At 34.9% G+C, this 23,143-nt stretch overlaps 1 protein-coding gene across 2 annotated transcripts; it reads right to left on the reverse strand.

Moving 5' to 3' along the window:
* Positions 1-1,120: 1,120 nt before the first annotated feature.
* Positions 1,121-22,213, reverse strand: pdcd4a (programmed cell death 4a). Of its 2 annotated transcripts, XM_051893666.1 has the most exons (12): positions 21,961-22,213; positions 21,728-21,801; positions 15,938-16,237; positions 15,342-15,439; positions 13,613-13,726; positions 8,067-8,288; positions 7,799-7,896; positions 7,581-7,695; positions 4,991-5,098; positions 4,589-4,699; positions 2,567-2,706; positions 1,121-2,416 (listed from the first exon to the last, which is right to left on the reverse strand). In XM_051893666.1, the coding sequence occupies exons 2-12, from the start codon at positions 21,771-21,773 to the stop codon at positions 2,365-2,367; spliced, it is 1,404 nt and encodes a 467-aa protein (XP_051749626.1). In that variant the 5' UTR covers positions 21,774-21,801; positions 21,961-22,213; the 3' UTR covers positions 1,121-2,364. The 2 variants fall into 2 exon arrangements, with proteins under 2 accessions (XP_051749626.1, XP_051749635.1); XM_051893675.1 differs by lacking the exon at positions 13,613-13,726.
* Positions 22,214-23,143: the final 930 nt, after the last annotated feature.

Consider the following 23,143-nt stretch of genomic DNA (forward strand, 5'->3'; position numbering starts at 1 on the left):
TTCTTGTTAATAAGAAATATTTCTTGAGCAACACATTAGACAGCAGAATGATTTCTGAAGGTGCTGGGTAACTGATTATATGAAATCTGGATTATGTAATCACATTCCTAAAATGAAATAGCCCTGTATACTTCTAATTGGATTATATTGCATTTTAAAATACTTGTTACCAGGCTACATGTATTTTTTTTATTGATTACATGATCACTTAATATTCACAAAATGGCAGTAAATAACACATAATTCAAATAATCTTCATAATTCTCCTAATTTTATCTTTTAAATTTTCCTTTCTAAAAAAAAGCCTATATGTTCGGAAAGTCCTGAAGTTTTGTGGATTTGCACACACAAGAGGGGCCACAAGTTAGGCAGCTATACATGGAAAATTGAGAGGCCACACAGCATAAACAAGTAAAATATATTTTTTTAGTTAGAGTTTTATTTTGATTGTTTTTATTTAATTTAATTAATTTTAAGCTAAATTAAGCTTTTTGTAGATTTATAAACCCCCTGCAGTTCCTACACAAACCCTAGTTTGAGAAAGCCTGACAAATGTTTAATGCACTTTACGTTAACAAAGAGTAGAATATTTTTTTTTTCTCTTTTGCATTTTTATATCAATATTCTACAAGATTATTCTATACAAATCAATGTGATGAATGAGTAAGGTCAAAAGTAATCAGATTATATTACCTAAAATGTGTAATGTAATAGATTGTTACTAATTTTCGTCATGTAATTTGTATTCGGTAATGGATTAATTTGTATGTAATTTCATCAGCACTGCTGAAGTACATGTGACACTGAAGACTGGAGTAATGGCTGCTGAAAACTCAGCTTAAAATAAAACGGTTATTTTAAATTGTAATAATATTTCACAATATTACTGCTTATTTTGGATCAAATAAATACAGTCTTGGTGAGCTAAGAGACTTCTTTCAAATAACATTTTAAAATCTTTACCTGCCCTAAACTTTTGAATGGTAGTGTATAATAATAGTAGATAAGCGATTTTATCACTAGTTCTATGTTACAACATAATTTCTCTCCAAGTTTCAAATCAGTACTTTATTTTGACATCTCTACATAGACTAAAAAGTGTAAAACTCACACAAAGAAATATGAGCATTATGAATTTTATTGAAATAATTAGTGTCAAAATGTATTTAACGCTGGAACTCTGGAACTGCTGGTTGACAAAATGTTTTTTTGCTTTGAAAAAGTGTCCCATGAACAAGCAGATACAAAGACTGATCGTACAAAAGTACTTTTGGTTATATTTAGTCATTTCCTCCCATCATATTATAATTGAGACCAAAAAATATTGATTGAGACAGGTGGTAATTTGATGAAAAGTTTACCACTACAAAAATGATAAAGATATTTTCATCAATTGTTAGCTCAGTTGCCTTCTCTTTGTCCAAATAAATGCAAGGACTAAAAATGAAAAGGATTGTTTTGAACTTCAGCATCAAACAAGGGTACAAAACTTTAGGCTGCTATGAAAATGGGAGCTCGAGGTCTCGCAAGCATCAGCCTGACTGAGAGGTGATGATGCTCTCTCCTCCATTCTTTGGCAGCTAAAACTTAAAAAGGCCCTTCCTGATGTAAAAACTAATCAGAAACATAAGAATAAGAATTTCTTGACATGCATTTAGCATAAACCATGAATAAGCATCGAGAAACCAACAGAAAAAAAAAAGTCTGTATGCAGTTAACCAAGAAATCTCCCAGATCCTTGTGAATCTGTAAACATATGGTTTCTTTATACAAGATAAATTTGAAGATAAGCATGCCATAAAATGAAAACCATTAGAAGTGTCCCAAATCGCTTCATAAAATATTGTATTTTGGCCCAACAGTTTGATTAAGCACTTCATTTGAATAGCAACTTCTTTTAATACCTTAATTTAAGTGCTTCATATTTTATGCATTACATTGCAAAAAAAAAAAAACATTGGGAGATCACTGTGAACACCAACAAGTGAACACTTGTGAACAACAACAACAACAGAAAAACAACTTAAGCTGAAAACGATAAAGCAAAATTAATCCCTCAACCCAAACTGTATTTCATGGCCATCTGAAGCTGCTGATTTCCCCTCACTTCTTTTTTTCACTGCTGCATTTTACGCTGCAAACAAACACATAAATTCACAAACAAATGAAACAAAGCCTGTAATAGAGGAGAGAATAGCATTTCTCAGTTGTCACTCTTCTACATGATGATATCATTTCTGAGGCTGAATATTTCTGTGTACTCGGAAGATGAGCAATGAAGAGGGTGAGGACAGTTTCCCAGGGATGTGTAGGAGATCCCAGCCTGCTAAGCATCAGGGTCCTGCCGGAGCTCTCCTGATTCTTCTAGATTTTCACAATCCCTCCGTCACCCTCACTCACAAAGCGCTTACGCCCCCTGTTGGCCACAGGAATACATCTGTTATAATTCTAGTGTTTCCAGGAAGTGAATTACCATTATATATCAGACAGTAACAAATTTAAAATTCTTATCCTCGACAGAACATCAGTAAACAGTGAAGATGGAAGTCCTCTGGAAGTCTCTGACCTGGTTGGACAGAAATCCCTCAGCTGCTTAGTGATGACTGACTCCTGGTAACAAAGGTCCACAAAGGTTTCCATAATGGAATGTGAATGAGGCGCATCCAGGTTAATCTCTGGCAGCTCGTCGTATACACGCTGGAAGCCCTGTGTATAACACACAAACCCATTAATTCTCTCACAAACAACTAGGGTCACGGTACAAAAAATGTTGCCAACCGTGTCGAAGCAATTCCATATTTAACCTGATCAGATCCAAATTATGTGGAATTCAATTATTGATTTGAAAATCATTGTTCTGAGCTAAAAATATTATAAGTTTAATGCCAGATTATTAAAAATATGAAAAATGAAGGAATGAATGAAGAAAATAAAAGACTACAGGGATACCCTTGTGCTATGTGGGTTTATGTCCCTTGCTCACAATGGCTCTCAGTCTGTCCTCTGCAGGGTTTGAACCTGCAACCTTCAAATTACCAGGTCAAGGTGGATGTCAATACACAAGCTTCACTGAGAAACTTCTGCTGACATTACAAGCAAACTGTTTTGAACACAAGCATGGTCCAAAGATTGACAGGTGCAAATTTGGTGATGACTGGAAAAAAAAAAAAAACCTTTACAAAAAAGGCAGTAGGTGAGTGGTTAGAATAAATCACCATTCACTATCGTAGTAGGGGTGAGAAACTTTAGGCACCTCACAATTCGATCTGTTTCCAATTCTAGGAATCACAATCTGATTCTAAAATGATACTTTTTTTCCTATTAATTAATGAGTTTACCGACTTTTAATATCAATTTTATTTGTGAATTTTATTTAAAAAAAACAAAAAACATAAGTACTAAGTATGTTAAGTTCATTATTAAGTAATTAAATATAGCTTTAAAACATACAAGCAAATACAAAGTAATTTGTAACAAAGAAAAATATTACAAGCAATAACCAAAACTGCTTTCAGTATCTGAGAGTGCTTTTAAGTCACCATGAAATCAACATTAACATTTCCTTTTTTTTAAATGGAATATTGCACTTTACAATAAGGTTTCATTAGTTAACTACATAAGTAAACATGAACTAAAAATGAACAATACTCCTACAGCATTTATTAATCTTAGTTAATGTTAATCTCAGCATTTACTAATACATTTTTTAAATCAAAAGTGGTTTCTGTTAACATTAGTTAATGCACTGTGAACTAATATGAACATTTTATTAACTAACATTAACAAAAATTAATAAATGCTATAAGAAAATATTGGTCATTGTTAATTCATGTTAGCTAATGGATTCATGTTAACAAATGAGAATTTATTGTAAAGTGTTACCATTATTTTTTTTTAATTCATGTGCCCTTGTGAAGTTAAAACCAAAATAACTTCCCCTCCCACTTATAGCAACATCTCTTCTCTTCTCTGCAACATTTTTCAGTGCGAGAGCGGGGCAACCTGTCAACCAGCTCACAAGAGATCAAAGCAATAGCAAACCACAACCATCCAATCATTCAATCAATTCTCAATAGACAAAATCAAGTTCTTACATTTTTCTTTTTTGGTTTCTGTGCAGCCAAAAATTATATACCAGTTATCACTGTAAAGCTGCTTTGACACAATCTGCATTGTAAAAAGTGCTATATAAATAAAGGTGACTTGACTTGACTTGGTCGAGAAGACATTTCACTTGGATATAGAACACAAAAAGGAAAAAAGGAACTTCTGTTTCATGCCTACTTTAAGTATCTGAAAGTTTTCCAGATAAGGGCAGTGAGGGATTGCACACATGAGGATTTTAAAGCAAATGCTGTCTGTCAGTGAGTGAGTTTCATCTTTCAAATTTATATTGCATTTCAAATGGCATAACAAGCCATTTTAAACAGTACCATCTGTTGGCTGATAATTAAAATAATAATAATTATAAACAATCATTAAGATCTGGAATTGCCAGAAGAATGATGGTAAAATGTTTTGATAATGGTAACAGTGTAAAATCACAGTGTAAAAAAAAAAAAAAAAACAATGTAAATTTTGTACAAACCCTGTTCATCTGGTCCAGAGTGATTAAGCCAGTTTGCCAGAACGCCTTGAGGAGTTTGACCATCATCTGTATGGCTGTGTCACCTGTAGACTCTAGTACCATAACCACAGCCTATATCAACCAGAAAAACAGGTGAGAAATATCAGGAAAGTGACAGGAATACGAAATAATTGAGAGAGAAAGCATGAAAAGCATTGTGTAACTCAAAAGTGTAATTTATAATCGAATATAAAAACATACATTTTAATAATATATGCTTTTATGTTGAAAATGTACTGGCCCAAGGTGAGACCTATAATCTTCAGACATGACACTGGCAGTACAAAATTTTTTTTTCACAATTTACAATTTATGTGCATTCAATATATTGACTATTTCTGTATGTAAAATGTTCATCCATACCTCATAGACCAGTTCATGATGGAAGTGTGGCACTTCTAGATCTCGCAGACAGTGCTCAGCTTCAGAGAGCTCACCTGACACCAGGTACTCCTTTAGCAATAGGTTCATCTGTAAAACAAACAGCAACATAATATATATAAATGGCAAATAGGGTGCAGGATGTTGAACTTCATTTAAATGTTTTGTGCCTAAGACGTTTCAAGATAGCGCCACCTAGCGTTCAGTGTTTTTACCAAAACTTTTGACAATATTGTCTTTGGGCAGTCGTGGCCTAATGGCAGTGCTGGATAGATTACTTGCAAATTATAGTCCGTTACTGATTCCAAATTACCTGACAAAAATTTAGTAATGTAATCCATTACATTACACATTTAAGATAATATAATCTGACTACTTTTTGAATACTTTTAGATTACTTTTGACCTAACTTGTTTATCACATTGAATTGAATAGGATAATATTATACCGTACTGATATAAAAATACAAAGAGAAAGAAAATATATTCTATCCTTTGTTATCAACAACATGAAGTGCATTAAACATTACATTCAGTCAGGGTTTCCCAAACTGGTGTTTGTCAAGGAAAAATTTAATTATTGCCACCTGACTAGTGGCTGGTCTGTGTGTGCAGTTTCACAAAACTAGAAGACTTTCTGAACATATATAAGCCATAAGCTTTATAAAAAAATAAATAAAATAAAAAAATAAAAAAAAGATGAAGAAGGAGTTATGGAGAGAAAAGGAAGAATTGCGGAGAATCAATAAATTATGAATGATTTTCTGCCATTGTGTAAATAAAATGTAATCGTGTAATCAATATAAAAGAAACTGTAGTCTGATTACGAGCATTTTAAAATTTAATATAATCTAATTACAAGTACTTCATTTTTGGAATGTAATTACATAATCCAGATTACATGTAATCAGTTACTACTCAGCACTACATAATGGTTAGAGAGTCAGACTAGTAACCTGAAGGTTGCAGGTTCGAATCTCAATACCGACAGGACATAACTGAGGTGCCCTTGAGCAAGGCACCTACCTAACCACCGGGCACCACAGCAAAATGGCTGCCCACTGCTCCGGGTGTGTGTCCACAGTTTGCAATGTGTATATTCACTACTTGCTACTCCTAATATGTGTGCACTAACTGAATGGGTTAAATGCAGAGGACAAATTCTGAGTATGGGTTACTGACTTGGCCTTCACATGTCACTTTCACTTTGTGTCATTATATTCCATGGGTTATGCTGATTGCCTGATTCCAACAATATCCCATTTGTCATTTTCTGTAATTTTGTTTATCTGTCATTTTAAAGTTTTTGTGTCAACTCCTACAACAAATCTTGTTCAACTTTGTCCAAAATCGGCTCAGAAGATCTTTGGACAGAGCCACATGGAAATGATCAAATAGATGTTTGATATTTGCTTTTGTTACATAGAAACAACATTCCGTAGTTACAGACTGGGTCTGTATTTGTTGTCTTACGCTATGTTAGCTTAGTATGCTAACCATTAGTTAAATTACAATTTTTCTAATGTGGCTCTTCATCCATTTAAACTTTGTTAATGGCTAATACACTAGCTTAACATGCTAAATCAGTTACTAATGCTTTTGTAGGTACATTCTCACCTTGGAAGCTCTCCTTTGCACTGAGACAAATGTGTCCTCGATGTGGCAAATAGGCACAATAAGCAGCAAAGTTTCCAACTCCAGCGTGTTACAATGTCCAAATGGCTTGTGATATGCCAAGTACATTCGATTCTGTTCTTTCACATGTATTCTTTTAGCTTAGCACTGCACTACTTTTTGGCAAAATATTTTTTCTTCATGCATGTTCATTCTCATCTTGAATCTCTCCTAATACTGGCATTTTGACATCATTTTGTGCATTTTCGTTCATGTTTTTACATCATGCAGTTAGATGATCTTAGAAGTCGGGAGTTTAAGACAAGCATAAGACAACAAATACAAACCATCTACAAGCACCTGTAACCCTGGTAAGAGGATGTAACCCAATTCTGCTTCTCTCATTGTGATCAGACTCAGATCATTTTAAGCCGTTAAACTCTGGGAAAGTTTTCAGTGATCCAGTAATCGAATTCATTTAAACAACCAGTCCAAAACAGTGGTAATGTAAAGAGAGAATCAGAGAGAACAGAGACTCATCGTGTTTTTAGTGAATTATTCATTCTAGTGTGTGCTTTGCTTTAAAACACGAGCTCTGTCATGAAAATCTCTTTGTTGTTGATCTGTACACATACTATACACTGAATTCTGTAAAGGTTTTTTCATGGATGCTTTGGTGTGCATAAATTTATTATATAACAGAATAATATGGACTCCTATCATCTGGTTATTTGGTGTCTCCAAGGGTCCATGAAGCTTGCAGAAAATACAGTTTTGTGAAAATCACCCTTCAATCTAATTGTTTACTTTCCTGGATATAGCAAATTATAACAAAATGGCATATGCTTAATTACACGCTAATGGTGCGATTAATCACACAACAAAAGTGTGATTAATCCGATTAAAAATGTTAATCGATTGACAGCACTAATTAGGACCATCCTCGGTAATGACTTTACCTCTTTGATGAGATGTTTGACAGGCCTCTGGCCGCCACCAACTCCCCACACATTATCAAGCCGCATGATCTCCCTCTTCATGGAGAGCAGAACTGCTGCTCTGTCTAGTGCAGCTCTAACAGTAATAAAGGCATGAACACACAAACATGAGAATAGCATGTCTTAATCTGGACAGAAGACCGCTGGTGAATATCCCAAGACTGTCACATCAAGCTCACCTGGCATGGTCACAATCCACCTTGCCTTTGTAACAGTCAAGGAAACTCATGGGTAAAGCGTGGTCAGCAATGGCTCGTGCAATGAATTGACCAAGCATCTGAAGAAAAGAAAGGTACCAGGCAAAATTTATAAAATGTGCTCATACAGGTTTGAAACAACATGAGGATGAATAAATCAAAACAGAATATTCATTTTTGAGTGAACTCTTAATAATCATATCCTTTTTATGGCTTTTTTTTATGATGTCATATGACATTTCTTCCTTACCTGTGGGGCCTCCGGTGTATCCAGGATGAGGTCTGGCAGTTCTTTAAGGATTTTGTCAAATGCACGTGACATGTCCCTCTCAGAGAGCACCTTTCCAGACAAGTCTGAGAGAAGACGTGATGTGAGCTCCCTGTGGCTGGCCTTGCCTTCCAGAGACAGAGACACGGCCAAAGAGGAGAACTCATATCTGTGATGGCCCAAGTTCAGCTCTTTGAGAAGCATCTACCAGACAAAGAAGGAAGCAGAGATGAAAGTCTAGATCAACAACTTACAAAGACTGTGAAAAGCTGCTGGGAGGTGAATTAAAGGAACAGTTCACCCAAAAATGAAAATAACGAAAATAAACACAACTCGACTCTTGTGAACATGTGTACAGCTGTTGCCAGAAGGCTGTGATTATTGTTTATAAAGTTTTAATAAAGTTTCTAAACTTTTGTTTTTCTTACAAAAACGCATCGCTTCGCTTCAAAAGACATTTATTAACCCACTGGAGTCGTATGGATTTTAATTTTTATGATGGATGGATTCGCTTTTTAGAGCTTTAAAAACTCGTTTAATTAAATTAAGATGAGGATTTTTTTTTTTAACATTTTTTTTTTATTCACAGCTATACATAATTACAAAAAATTTATTAATTTGCATAACTTTTCCATCTTAAATCACATTTAAATTTAGGCTTCCCTCATATCCTGGTTGTCCGAGAGGGTGGGAACCCTGGATCTTCAAATAAAAATAAAATTGTTACGGGGGTGAATTACAGCAAAAACAGCCCAAACTGAAGGAAACCAGCTAATCAAGTCCTTAAGGCTTATTTGAAAACTACAGGGCTGCATCCTAAATCATATACTTCCCTACTACATTATAGACAAAAAACAAAACAAAAAAAACGTATGTGACAAAAGTAATATGTCCGAATTCACATGAGTAGGCAAAAAGTACCCGAATGACCTACTACTTCTGGTGAGATACTGAAGTGTGCATACGATAGACATTTTACTATCCAATGAGGCCACGGCAGAGGATTTGTGAATGGCAGTGAATCGACAGTAACTGATGCTGGTAGGTCACATGATAATGACAACATGGCGAATGTAGTACGTCCAGATTACATTCATACTACTCACACTCATACTATATAGAACCAGGTCTTGACATTAACACCCACGAAACCGCCAAATGCGGGTGGATTTCAGCAGTGGTGTGTAATGCAGTCACTCCTACTAGCCACTTTGGCCGGTTGAATTTTACATATAATATAGGCTATACATTTTTTGTAGTCTTTTAAAGAGGCATCTGAAATAAAAAAAAAACTATGTGCAATGTAGTGTTGTCAAAAATATCGATTTTTCCAATATATATCGATACTGATACTGCGCTTCCAATACTCATTTTCTGCAGAACAGATATATGATACCAGCTGCACTTTCTCGCTCTCTCATCTCTCAGACAGAGAGTTGACACACAAACCCGCCTCCCCTCACTCTCTCGTTTCATTTACTTCGGATGAATATTGTTGGTGTTACAGGGCTTGAATTTTAGTGTGGAATTGCACGTATTGTGAATAATTTTACTCATTCCTGCAGAATTTGTGCTCACACCCAAAGTGTGCGAGCATAATCCGCCTTGTAGTACGGGCTCGTACTAAATTGAGTTCTTTTTATCTGCTTATATATTGTACTTAAACAGTCAAATACACACAAAATAATGACAAAATGGCAATCTTGGCAGGTTTTCACGTAAACACGTAAAGACAGTTTAAAAAACGCAGTTTGAAAATCGCTGGTGTTTGTGAAATCACAAACTACCATGTAACCAATCACGTCAATGTGTCAGCGGGCTTTAGCATATCATTAACTATGACCAATCTGAAGCAGTGGAGTCTCAAGAGAAGGTTATCCCAGTATATTTTTCTGTTGATATGAAAAATCGGGTAGATTTAGCAATATGGCGTTTGTATGATGTATATTACGATGTTATGATGAACTATTTGCCTTTCTCCACTGACGTTCTAAGTTGTTCAAAGTGTTTCTAAGGATACTGATCTTTAGAAGACACTTGTGAATGGGAACCTGGTTTGTGTAACATTAACAACACATTATTAGCTGTTTGATAACTTAGTCAAGCAAAAGGCAAGCAAAAGGTGTAGCGTTTACCTCAGTAAACTGACCGAGTGGATCTCTGAGCTCGTGCGAGTGAGTGGTGTCGGGGCTAATTGGCATATTCATAGATCCGTGTATACTAAATCAAGCAAGGGTATAGAGTAAGGCCTTGATATACTTCAAACGAAAACGACGAACGAACTAATGTGACATAATTTTGAAGTCTGGCCAAAACAAAGTTCATTTTGGGAGTTTGAAACAGCTTGCAAAAAAGCCAACTCTCAGGAAAATTTGCTCCAGCTGCAAAACACCTTCGTACTACCATTGGTCCGTAATGATTCGTTTTACCCCTAAACGAAGAACAAAAAAGAACTTTGTGAGTATGTTGTGGCCTTTACATTCAAGCTATTTTAAGGCATGAATAAATTTTCTAAATCTACATATGTCATTTTGGTGATCAAAGATGAGTTTTAAGGGATGAAATTATTGACTACAAGGGGACTGTAAGTGAATGTAAACACGCATGTGTAACAGTTTAATGGATCTGTGCATCAGGTCTTAAAGTGACAGCAGCCTAAAATACCTGCTGCCAAATTATGAGATTATATTTAAAATATCTATGGCAGTTTTTCCCCACAGTACCGATGTCAAAATTGTGGACAGTGAAAATGCTGTGTGGCTAGTAACTTTGGAAAACCACTAGCCAAAGTGGCTGGTGAGCAAAAAAAGTTAATGTCAAGCCCTGTACAGAACATACTTTATTAGTAGTCGTGAAGTAAATACTTATTCAAAATAAGTACCTACTCAAAAGAGTATGCAATTTCGGATGCAGCCCAGGTATGTGTGTTGGAACAGGTTTGGAACTAAACTCTACAGAACTTGTGCATAAGCTCAAAAACATATCAAAAGTTCAACAAGGAGAGGAGCTCACACACCTAACCTTAGAAAATTTATTATACAAAAAAAATAAAAATTATTTAGGAGGTCAAATACAAAGATAAAACTTTTTGATCATCATCAGTGTGAACAGGGGTTGAATTAAAAATAAGAAATATCTTGATTTAGATTTTACTTTTTTCATCTTATTTTATAGGGCTGGGACAATAAATCGATGTATCGCAAATCGATAAATGATTCTGGATAGATGCATTACGATTCTCTCAAATCGATTCTGAGCTTAGATTTTAACAGCAGATGGCGTTCTAAGCTAGTTTTAACCGCACATTTAAATGTTAATGAAGAAGAGCGCTCGTGCATTCGGCTGAGTCTGAGAATGTACTTGCACCTCAGAATGTTTTGAGATTAATGTAAACAGCCCAGTGCAAACACCCTTGTAATTCGCTTCAACCTTTTCAAGTGATTCAAGTGGTGTGTGCAAGGCAGAGCCGGCCCTGTCCAACAGGCGGTAGAGGCGTCCGCCTAGGGCCCCGCCTTATCTGGGGGCCCCACGGCTGTGAAACTATTAGAATAATCGGAGTGCCTAAAGTGCAAATAGCCCACTTTGCTGGCAGATGCCATGTCGGGTTAGCACAAAGGTATAAAAACCGTTTGTAACTTGTCAATAACAGTGGCGTAGGGAGTAAAGCAACCGGCGTAGCAGATACTTTTGATGCAAATCAACAACAGTTTGAATCCGCATTTTGCTGAACTAGTTCTTCTTGCTTTTTTTCCATCTCATAAGATTGGAAAGGCATTTATTTTCAATAAATATTGAAATCAAGAAGAACTTTTTATTCATTAATCATTCAATAAAGAACAAGAATAAAAACAAGAATAACAAGAATAAATAAAATCCGAAAACATAAGAAACAAACACAGTTGCACTTCACACTAATTTGCCTAATACCGCCTGTGATAGTGGAGAACTCGATTACTGTAATTATCACAGTATTCATAAACAGATTCCACCACACTTCTCTCCAAAATGCTCATGTCAAAAATAAAAATTCCAAATATTCTAATATCTATGGTAATATCGACTTCACTGATTTGGATATCGATTTGGAATAGTCTCTCATAACGCCATGACGTCTCGTCATACACAATGCAATTTTTAGTTAATTTAAATAAAAATAAGAATAGATAAAGTGAAGTTGTGGTAGAAATGGCATCCAAACGCTATCTTTACAGAGCCGGAAAAAGAAAAAAAAGAAGAGCACAGGAAGAAAGACAAGCTCAAAGTAAAGGTATGCTCTTTTGACAGCTATAAATGGCACATTATTAATTGCATATGAGGGAAACATTGGACCACATTCAGCATGCTAAGTTCAAGAATTATCGCTAACACTTTACAGTAAGGTTCATTAGTTAAACATTAGTTAATGTATTAACTAACATGAACTAACCATGAGCAATACATTTGTTACCATATTTACTAATCTCCGTAAACTTAAGTTAATGAAAATACAGTTGTTCATTGTTTGTTCATGTTAGTTCACAGCACATTAACTAATGTTAACAAGATTTTAATAATGTATTAGTAAATGTTGAAATTAACATTTAAAAAGATTAATAAATGCTGTACAAGTGCAGTTCATTATTAGTTCATGTTAGCTAATGTAGTTAACTAATGAACCTTACTGTAAAGCGTTACCGAATTATCTACTCATGCATTTTTTTATTGATTTACTGTCTGATGAAGTTATCATAGTTGGTTAAATGAAGGTGGCGTGCCACCTACAGGCCTTTTAGATGAAGTGAGAATCTCACTCGGAGCAGGTGGACTAGGATCGATTACACTCCTATTTGTTTACATCTGTTAAAATATTTTTACATATGTATGTTGAATGTTACACTTAATACACATTTATACACTTAAATATTGACCGAGCTTTATATTTTTTATTTTTATATATAATTTATTTGTATTTTATTTAATTTTTATGTACAATTCACACATTTTAATTTATTTATTTGTGTTTCATGTATATGTATTTAGTTTCATTTTTCAAGCTCATTTGCACTTTTGTTTTAATCTGTTTAAATATGTGCTTTCTCTTCATTCATAAAATTATGAGAATTTTTACTCCAGCGGGGCCTATTTTCATGATCTCGCCTAGGAGGCCCACAACCCCACGGGCTGGCACTGGTGTAAGGAATTGGAAGCAAGCAGAGTACGGCTGTTTCTAAAGCACGCAGTGCCATCTGCTGTTAAAAACTATGCTCAGAATCGATTCAAGAGAGAATTGCAATGCATTCGGAAAATCTCAGAATCATTTCTCTATTCGCGATGCATCGATTTATTGTCCTAGCCCTATTATTTTAAGGCTTGGTTTAATTTCCGCTAGGGAACTCTCAATCAGGGCCCCAGCTACATGGATGAGAATCACTGCTCTAATGGTATTACAAAGAATGGGAATGGAATGTTTAGCACTCACTGCATCCAATTCTACTTAAACAAAAGGTTCTATTATTTGGAATCTGGCTTTGTGATAATCTATAGCTCACCTCCACCTCTTTGGTGTCTCCATGCTCAAAGTACTCCTGCACAATGGGGTTGATGGTCTTCTCGAGTTCTCCCTCGTCTAGCTCCGGTACTACTGTGGCATATACTGTGTCTCCCTGATAAACAAACAAGAGTCTGACACTAGAAAAAGCAACTTTAACATAAAGGGACAACAAATCAATCAAAAAAAAAAAAAACTAAATAATTCATCATCATGTATTTGCCCTTGTAGATCTCCCAGTAAACTGTCATTGCTACAGCCCATCTGTGTTTGTAAAACACTTGGGTGATACAGTGCACTGATTAACATCATAGCAGTATTCAAACAGCATGAATACCAGCAGGGTTGCCAGAACCACTTTTAGCTCACATCCCACTCAACTGAACAAGAGAAACACTGACTCTTTGAAAAAGGCCTTTGGGTTTTCCAGTGGATGATTCTTAAAGGATAGGTTAAAAAAAATTTAAATTCTGTCATTATTTACTCACCCTCATGCCATTCCAAACATCAAACTTCATTGGTGGTCATGTCATGACACATTGACATCACCATATTTTATTTGAGCTCTGTATACATGAGCTGTGTCCGAAATCGCATACTGTATATCAGGTCCAACATTTGGTTTGAAACTTACTTCACGACCATTAAAAAAAAGCATGTTCTATATAGTACGAATGAAATTCGGACATACTACATCTGCCATGTGGTCACTGTCACGTGACTCACGGCATCATGTTGCGACACTTCACTGCCATTCACAAATCCAGTACCATGGACTCAGGGGATAGTAAAGTGTTCAGTGGGTGCGCACTTCAGAATCTTGTCGGAAGTAGTAGGTCATCGCATTGTTTCAGAAGACTTGGATTAAACTACTGGACATAAAACCTTTTTATGTCCTTTTTGAAGCTTGAAACTTGTGTTTTGCAGGCAAAAGAAAACCATAAGCAATGACATGAGGGTGAGTAAATGATGATAGATTTTTCATTTTTGGATGAACTTTCTCTTTAAACTATTAACACCTGTACTAAATGTGTTGAATGGCACTGTGAATTTAAACATTCATTTTCCATAAAAATATATATATATAGTGTAAAGTGTACTAGTATTCTTATATTTACATTTAATCATTTAGCAGACGATTTTATTCAAAGCGACTTACAAATGAGGAGAACAACAGAAGCAATCAAACCAACAATAGGGCAACAATCTGCAAGTGCTGTGATTAGTCCCAGTTAGTGTCGCACAGTACATGTCGTAAAGTGTTTTTTAATAGATATATAAAATAGTGTTAGTATTAATGTGTAAAGTGCTGACAAAAAAATGCATCTTCAGCTGTTTCTCAAAAATGGATAAACACTCAACAGCTTGGGTTGAGTTAGGCAGGTCATTCCACCAGCTTGGAACAATCAAGATAAAGGTCAGTGAAAGTGATTTTGTGCCTCTTTGGAATGGCACCACAAGGCACTGTTCACTTGTAGAACGCAAGCTTCTGGGGGGCACATAAGTCTGAAGTAGTGAGTTTAGGTATAGGGTGCAGAGCCAGTGGTTGTTCTGTAGGCAAACATGAGTGCCTGGAATTTAACGTGAGCAGCAACCGGTCCAAGCTTATGAAGAGAGGTGTGATATGTGCTCTCTTCGGCTCTTTAAAGACCAATCTTGCTGCAGCATTCTGGATCAGTTGCAGTTCTACATGTATAGGCTGCAAAGCTAAATAGTAGATGTACACTTACCTGTGCAGATTCATCATAGTTGGGGTCCTTAGCGTCAGGTTCCTCCACCTCATATACCATACCCGCTGCTCCCCACACACCTTTACCACCCGCTCCACCTATTCATAAGAGCAATCAGTATAAAACAGCTACAAGAAAGCCAAACCCAAAAGGTAGGGAGGAAGCACTTTAAAATATAAAACATTTATTCAATAGACACTAGAACATAAGAGGTGACTATTATATCTTATGATATATTTTTTTTGGTTTGGATCCAACAAGACATGCAATTATTAATTTAGATAAATTTCATTTTTAAATCAAAATTTAAAAATTAACAGGAATTACAACACCGATATATAATAATATATTTTGGGGATAATTTTGCTATATCATGATGATAAATACTGTAACTGTGATGTAAGATTTTGGTCATACCATGTACCACATAAATAACTAAAGTTACTATCAAAATTGGGATTGTGGCACTTGAGGCTAAATGGATCCTGCTTTGTGGTTTATATTAACACCTAAATTTGGTATCCATCTTCCTTTAATGAATTGATATATTGGAAAAACAAATAATTAAAGAACAAATTCATATTTCATAATTTCACCTTTTTTGGGCAGTCCTCGACCTTTTCCGGTCCGTGACTTTCGGTCATTTACAGCATTTTTACTCTTGGGACTGTGCGGATCGGTAGAAAGCTCTCCTGAAACTGATTCAGAAAGTGATTCCCGAGTGGAATCCCGGGAAGATGATTTACGCAGGCGCCGCTTAGCCTTAGCTTTCAGTCTGGCCTCATGCAGGGCCTTTTCCTGAGGGGTCCAGTTCCCATTCACCTCCAACTCATTCAGATCCTCACTGCCATAAGACCCATCCAATTCATCCTGCTCTTTCTCAAGCGAGAACACACCTGTACCAAACACAGACAGAATGGACAACTATTTAGATACTCCTAGTTTGTGTACTAATCTAGCTAATACTTTAAACTTAGCATTGTGTACTATGAATATTGTTGGTTTTCATTTTTATAAACTGCTTTAAATGTAAATATACAATTAAGGCTCCTGAAAAATACAAGACCAAAAGAAAATTTGCAATTTAAATATGTCAAAAAAAAAATGTTTTAAACATCAATCAGGCATACCAATTTAAAACCTAGTCTCACAGACAGGTTTAGATTAAGCCAGGATTAGGCCTTAGTTCAATTAGGACATTTAAGTAGCTTTTATAAACATGCCTTAGGTGGAAAAAAAAACAAAAAAAACAACAACATTACTTTTGTGCATCTTGAGACAAAACAATGGCACTGACATTTTAAGATATGTCAGTGAAAGTTGCTTTCAATTAAAATGTATTCTAGTCTGGGACTAGTCTTTGGCCTTGTCTGTGAAACCGGGGGTAAGAGAACTAAACATTTGCAAAAACTTAAGAATATTGACATTTTCAAGTGACATTAGACATGTATCAACTATCAACCCAAGCATTTTAATCATCAATCTGCTTTCATTTCATCATGCAGAAATGTTTGTCTTTCCTGCACACCTGGTCAGGTCTCATATTCACATCTGATAAACCTTGAAAAACAATGTTCTAGTTCAGAGGCCTAAACGCATGCAACTATCTTAATTTAAGATATTTTGTTTGCTGAATTTCAGGCCCTGGACCTGTAAGTCAAAATTCTTGCAGTCTTTATTGTCATTAACTGAGTGGCGGATGTTTAACAATACACTGCTTCTTGTCTCACCAATATGGAAGGCCAAGGTAAATGAAATTCAAGGAATAGTTCACTCAAAAATAATTTGCCATTTTTTTACTTGCCCTTTAAGTGTTTTTTTAACTCGTATGATGTCATTTTGTACCATGAAACACCAAAGAATTTGAAGAATCTTTACACAGTTATTTTCCATACAATGACGGGTCATACTGTCAAGGTTCGCTGTACCTATACTGGTACTATAGCAAAAAGTACTGTAACTGCTATTTAACTTTTTTTTTTTTTTTTTTTCCCCCACGTGCTTTGGTTATCACTATCAGTAATGACAAATTAGGATTCAACCACAATTTTAAATACGGTTATCACTCAGGAAACTCATTATGTACTTGAATATTCAGCATAATTTTTTTTTTTTTTTATTATTTTGAAAAGATTATTACAGATAGCAAGCAAAGAGCACTAACTTTATAATCACTGAAGCTGTAAATCACTGTAAATCAATGAAGCGGTCTACACTGCACAACAAATCTTTTATTTACATCATGTTTACACTTTTATGGTTATAATGAAAGAATTTGCAAGTGTGGTGAACTCCAGTGGTATTAAGATTCCTACCAACTTCAACACCTCCGATTGGCCCTTGCTTTCACATGCTCAATAGTCTGATTGGCAACAATAATCAATGCTTCAAGATTTTCAGAGAATAACATTAAATTTGGGTCTGTTAATCACACAGTTCAATTGTATGGCTTCAGAATACTTGGTATATGGTACACAAGTTTTATTGATGTTTACTTTGATGCTCAAAAAAAAGCAAGTATGACAATTTAAACTTTTGGGCGAACTATTCCTTTAGGAATGGGTAAACTAAAAGAATAATAAATTAAATTCACGATAAAACGGAAGTAGTGACAGATCTTTTCTTACATACAGTGACATACATCCAAGTGAAACGGATTATCGAAAGGAAAAAAATGTAGGGCAGGGATTTGATTCTTACCATTGGTTGTTGATTAAATAAAGGCAGATCGCAGATGATTGTAAGAAAGCAGCGGGGTTTAAGTGAACTCAATGACTGGAGAAGTATAGCATATGTCACCAGAGAGAAATTTCTTGATTCAGATCAAGAAATTTTTATTAAAATATTTTTTTAATTTTTTTTTTTTTTTTTTATTGAAACGTGCATGGAAGCATTGTTCACAATAAGATCATCAACATGCATTTGGAAAATAGATTTAGAATTTTCTTTTTTTTTTTTTTTTGCTGACTTTAAGGGTAGCTTAATTTTTTAAGTGCTTATCATGACATTTTAACACAGACGGGATGCATAAAGGGCACGATGTGTTATGAAGGTGCAATTTAATAACGTTATAGTATATCCCAATGAGAAATGGGATGCAGTATTTCTCATACTGCAAATAGTGATTCCATGTAAAAGTGCACTTTCAAGTCAAGGTCTCAAAGCTAATAAAGGTATAGACTCAAAATGAAAATGCATATAGGTTTGAAACAACATTAAGATGTAAAACCCAACAATTTTTTTTTTTTTTTTCTGTTTTCACCGGACTACACAAATGAAGAGATAAAAGAGGGCAGCAGCACAAGAAGGCAGAAAAGCTGACGTTGCTTATTCTGATGCCTCTCTGGTGCTCTTGCCAAGCCTGACTACATATGGCAGTGTACAGTCTACATGGGTGGGGTGGGGTACACATTCACAGGAGAAAGAAGGAGTAGGAGTGGCCTTCATGGTAATAAATACTCCCGTCCTAAATACTAGCTATGGTCAGACGAGAAACCACACTAAACCAGCATAAGTGCAAGGAACAGCAACACAAAATAGGCACAGCAGGGCCAAATCAGAAGTGTTACTTTAAAATGTTGTATGTACGTTATTGACTAGACCACCAGAGGGCTACAGAGGAACTGCATCACAAAAAAAAAAAAAAAAAAAAAAGTCTCTCAATAACAACCCTATGTTGATTCCTTTTTTGTATTAAGTACTAAGTAAGCAGGAGAATGGGAGGGGTTTTGGGTGTGTTTAACCAGCAGTTTAACTGTCAATAAGGAACATATGCCATGATAAAAGGAAAATGTCTTATCTATTTTTGTCAACTATGGCTTATTCACCTCTGACATCTTCTGGGGGTGCACATTAGACCCACCTTACAACAACACATACAGTCAGTAGTACACATTTGCCTTTCTAGCCTGTGCATTACATACTATGTACTACGATTGTTTAACAAATATAGGGATATAAAAATTGATAGGTATTCATAGTTTGCATATTTACGCCTGTACAGTAGAGGAGCAGCTCAAACAAAGCTTTCAGATGTAGTGCCATTCTGAATTAAAGAAGAATAGGATACAGGAGAAGGAAGTTCCACACTCTTATTTCTAAATCTAAAGTGATTTTTGATTGTTATTATGGTTAAATTGGATCATTGAAGGTAAGCAGCAAAGACACTGGTTAATAAAGTGAGATTAAATACATAAAGTATACTTGTTTAATTTAATATATTTAATTATTACAGGTTTGAGTAAAATTCTGAGTTTGCATTTCACTGTTTTTGTTCATTTTGAGGAATACTGAATGTTTTTATACAAGTGAGATGAGTAAATGCATGTTCACATTTAGTCTAGAACTACAATAACCATCATGTTTACACCAAACACAATGCCTCTGGGACAGGAGAGCTGTCAGTCAATAAATGTGAAAAAGTAACTTAAATATTTTGTTGTAAATTGAAAAAGTAATGCGTTACTTTACTAGTTAAATGAAAAAAATAATCTGATGGCGTAACTCAAGTTACTTGTAATGCGTTACCCCCAACACTGCTTATAGCTAGATAGGTAGGTAGATATTAAAAACCCATGAATAATTAGTAATCAAGTGCATTTATTGTCTATAAGCTATAATCAGCTTGTTTTCCTCCAGAACTGCACGTGGTGACACGTGATATACTACTTGCATAAATGTTTTTATGAGAGGTAACGTTTCACGTTTTACTGTCTGCTGCAAATATGCAAGGAATAAAACAGCTAAATAACAACAGTGTCATAGGGACAAAATATATACATCAATAAAATATATTAGAAATTTGCTTAATTTATCTTGTTATTGGCAGGTATGAAAAAACATTTTTGACTCTGGCTGCATTTCAAGACATGGATAATAAAAACAGTAAGCTATGAAAAAACTTCATTTATGTGTAAAATAATGAAAGTTTTCTTTTTTTGTTTATTTTTGTAAATAATTTGTACCAAAATCACTATTTGTAAAAAAAAATAAAAAAAATAAATAATAATAATAATAATAATTATAATAATAAAAGAAAAAAAAGAAAATTATTATTTAGAAAGTGCAAATTTTAGCAACCACAAAGTAAAGTGTCATATTAGAATATGTATTTACTTTTTTGTTCTCTGTGTCTGCATCATAATGTAGGCCTTCTCCTGTTATTCAAATTAATAGATCCAATCCAGTAACGGAAATTACTGAATGTGAACAACCATAAAAATGAGCTCTTGTATCATGTATGCGTGTAATTGACTTGTGTTTATTGTAATACAAGACCATTTAAAAAGGCACAAAAGTGATATTAAGAGTTTAAATTAGACTTAGTGACAAAATATCAGAATCAGCGCATCAGTAGTTTGTGTGTTTGTGTATTGGTCAAATATTTCCAAAACTTTTAACATTTAAATTTTTTATTCAATTTTAATTTAGTTTATGCACAATATTTTTCAATATAACGATATAAATATTACATAATCACACATTGGATATAGATAAGATGTAGATAAGAGAAACTCATGGAAGCCAAGTTGTGTGTGCAATCAAAAACAATGACCATGGCACGTACTTATAATAACAGTACTTTTATAGCACTGATCTGGACGCTGTATTTATGAAAGAAAGTCGCGAAAACAAATAATGAAAAAATCTACAAAATATTCATATTCAAACTCACGTGGCAAGAAAAAAACATCCGGGTATCTCAGCAAGGGGGCGTAGTGTATAATATTGTAGCAAATTTTCGTTAACAAAGAAGCGTAATGATTTTATCGTATACAAGATCAAATATAAATAGATGTAATTAGAAAAGAAATGTATTTAATGACACTATTGGTCATTTCATATTGGTTTGTTTATTCGCCAATTTTGCAGCAATAAACATTAGCTACCATCTTACATGCTAGTTCGTTGCAATGAACTGTTTTGGTACCCAGTTCTAGAGTTCACATTTTGAACGATAGTTAATTTGTGTAAAATATGAGGAAAAAATGTTGCTTGTATTTGACCACTTTATCTGTATCAGAGACATTTAAAAAAAATAATAATAATAATAAAAAAAATAATAAAAAAAAGAAGAAGAAAGAAAAAATGCTTATCCGCAAAAAGTTTTGCATGAAAGAGTTAACTTGCCTTCATGCGCTCACATTAACAACCAGTGAAATCTTGGTATTGATGCAATAATGCACCGATTATACCGAAACTATAAGTTTATACCACACATGCCTTTCTGCTAGAGCACATGGTGGAACATGACTGCAACTACAGCTCATATCGTCTGCAAAAACAACACGGTAAAAGACCAACTACCATATGCATTATTTAGCCAAATGCAGGCTGAATACATAAATGAGTAGTTGTTAAGTCAATAAGAGGTTTAATGTTCGTACCATCGTTTTGGGGAGCAGTGGTCCATGCTTCAATCTCAGTCGCCATTATACGCTTGTTTACCGTCCTCCTAAGCCTGCAGTTCACGGAAACAAGTAGTAACCACATCAATATCATAACATGCAAAATCACGTGATGTACATAAACAACAAAAATCCATAATGTTTGATCATAGGGAATGATCTGACCGTTTTAATTTACGTTTCAGTCGTAAATGCATTGAGCTTAGCCTCACCTTAAATTGAAGGCTCGCTTGTCACTTAAATCTAGCAGTAAGGTAGCTGGTAGTGTAAACAGTCCTTGAGGAAAATTAGAAGATTCGGTAAAAATATCTTGTTTAATAATTCAAATAAAAATTGTCTACAAAATATATATATTTTTGCATTAGAAGTGCAGCACGCGCGTTGCAGAGGAAGCAATAACATGAACAGTGTTTTCAACTTCAGACAGCTCAGAGCACGTCACATGAGTAGCGTGAGCTTCATGCATATTAATTACGTAACTTGTCTTTCGTCCAATAGGACTGTTCTAAAGTGGACGAATAAAAGAAGCTTGTGACTCATGAATATTAAATATGTTACGTAACTGGTCCAACGTTCCAGGAAGCCTACAAAGCAACGTCAGCGCCACTAAATAATATTCATGAGAGAAACATTCGCTGTAGTGTTGGATTCGACTGCCTTGAACGGGGAGTGGTGAATGAAGGGGCAGGAATGACACCGTTTTGTCCAATCCCGTAGCAAAGACAAACTAGGCGGAGTTTGACGAGTTTGTTTCTTTGGTAAACACGATTCAATTTATGGAATTGTGTACATTTGTGTGTGGTATAATAAATTATACTTACTTAAAAATTGAAATATTAGGCCATAATGTAATTTAGTTAATTGGTAAATTTTAGCCTTACTATAGTTTGCAGGATTTTTATATAACCTAGCTCCTATCTCTGAACGCGTCTGGACATCAAACAGACGGTGTCCTTCTAAATGTGATTAATTTTCCATTCTTTATAGTTTTTCTTTGTACTCATCCATCCACATAGCACGCTTGTCTTTTTTTTTTTTTTTTTTGAAGTAGAGATCTATGTGTTTTTCTAGTAAATATTGTTGATTACAAGAACGCATTGAAAGAGAAAACTAGATTATTAGAGCCTTTAAATTTCACCACCAGACGTCGCTGTCCACTACAACTTTCCCACCTGATTCCAGTAGATAGGTAATTCACATGATACACACTGTGGTGCAAGTATTGCTCTTTAAAGGGTTAGTTCACCCAAAAATGAAAATAATGTCATTTATTACTCACCCTAATGTCGTTCTACACCCGTAAGGCCTTCGTTCATCTTCGGAACACAAATTAAGATATTTTGATTAAATCCGATGGCTCAGTGAGGCCTGCATCCACAGCAATGGTACTTCCTC

This window comes from Ctenopharyngodon idella, chromosome 1 (genome assembly GCF_019924925.1).
Source record: "Ctenopharyngodon idella isolate HZGC_01 chromosome 1, HZGC01, whole genome shotgun sequence".
Taxonomy (NCBI): Eukaryota; Metazoa; Chordata; class Actinopteri; order Cypriniformes; family Xenocyprididae; genus Ctenopharyngodon; species Ctenopharyngodon idella.

Bases quoted from the DNA above. Each gene is read 5' to 3' on its own strand.
- pdcd4a (XM_051893666.1), bottom strand. From the start codon at position 21,773: ATGGCGACTGAGATTGAAGCATGGACCACTGCTCCCCAAAACGATG. The intron at 8,289-13,612 runs GTGAGCTATAGA...TTTGTCTGGTAG, and splicing joins GAGACACCAAAGAGGTGGAG to ATGCTTCTCAAAGAGCTGAA. The intron at 7,897-8,066 runs GTAAGGAAGAAA...TCTTTTCTTCAG, and splicing joins ATACACCGGAGGCCCCACAG to ATGCTTGGTCAATTCATTGC.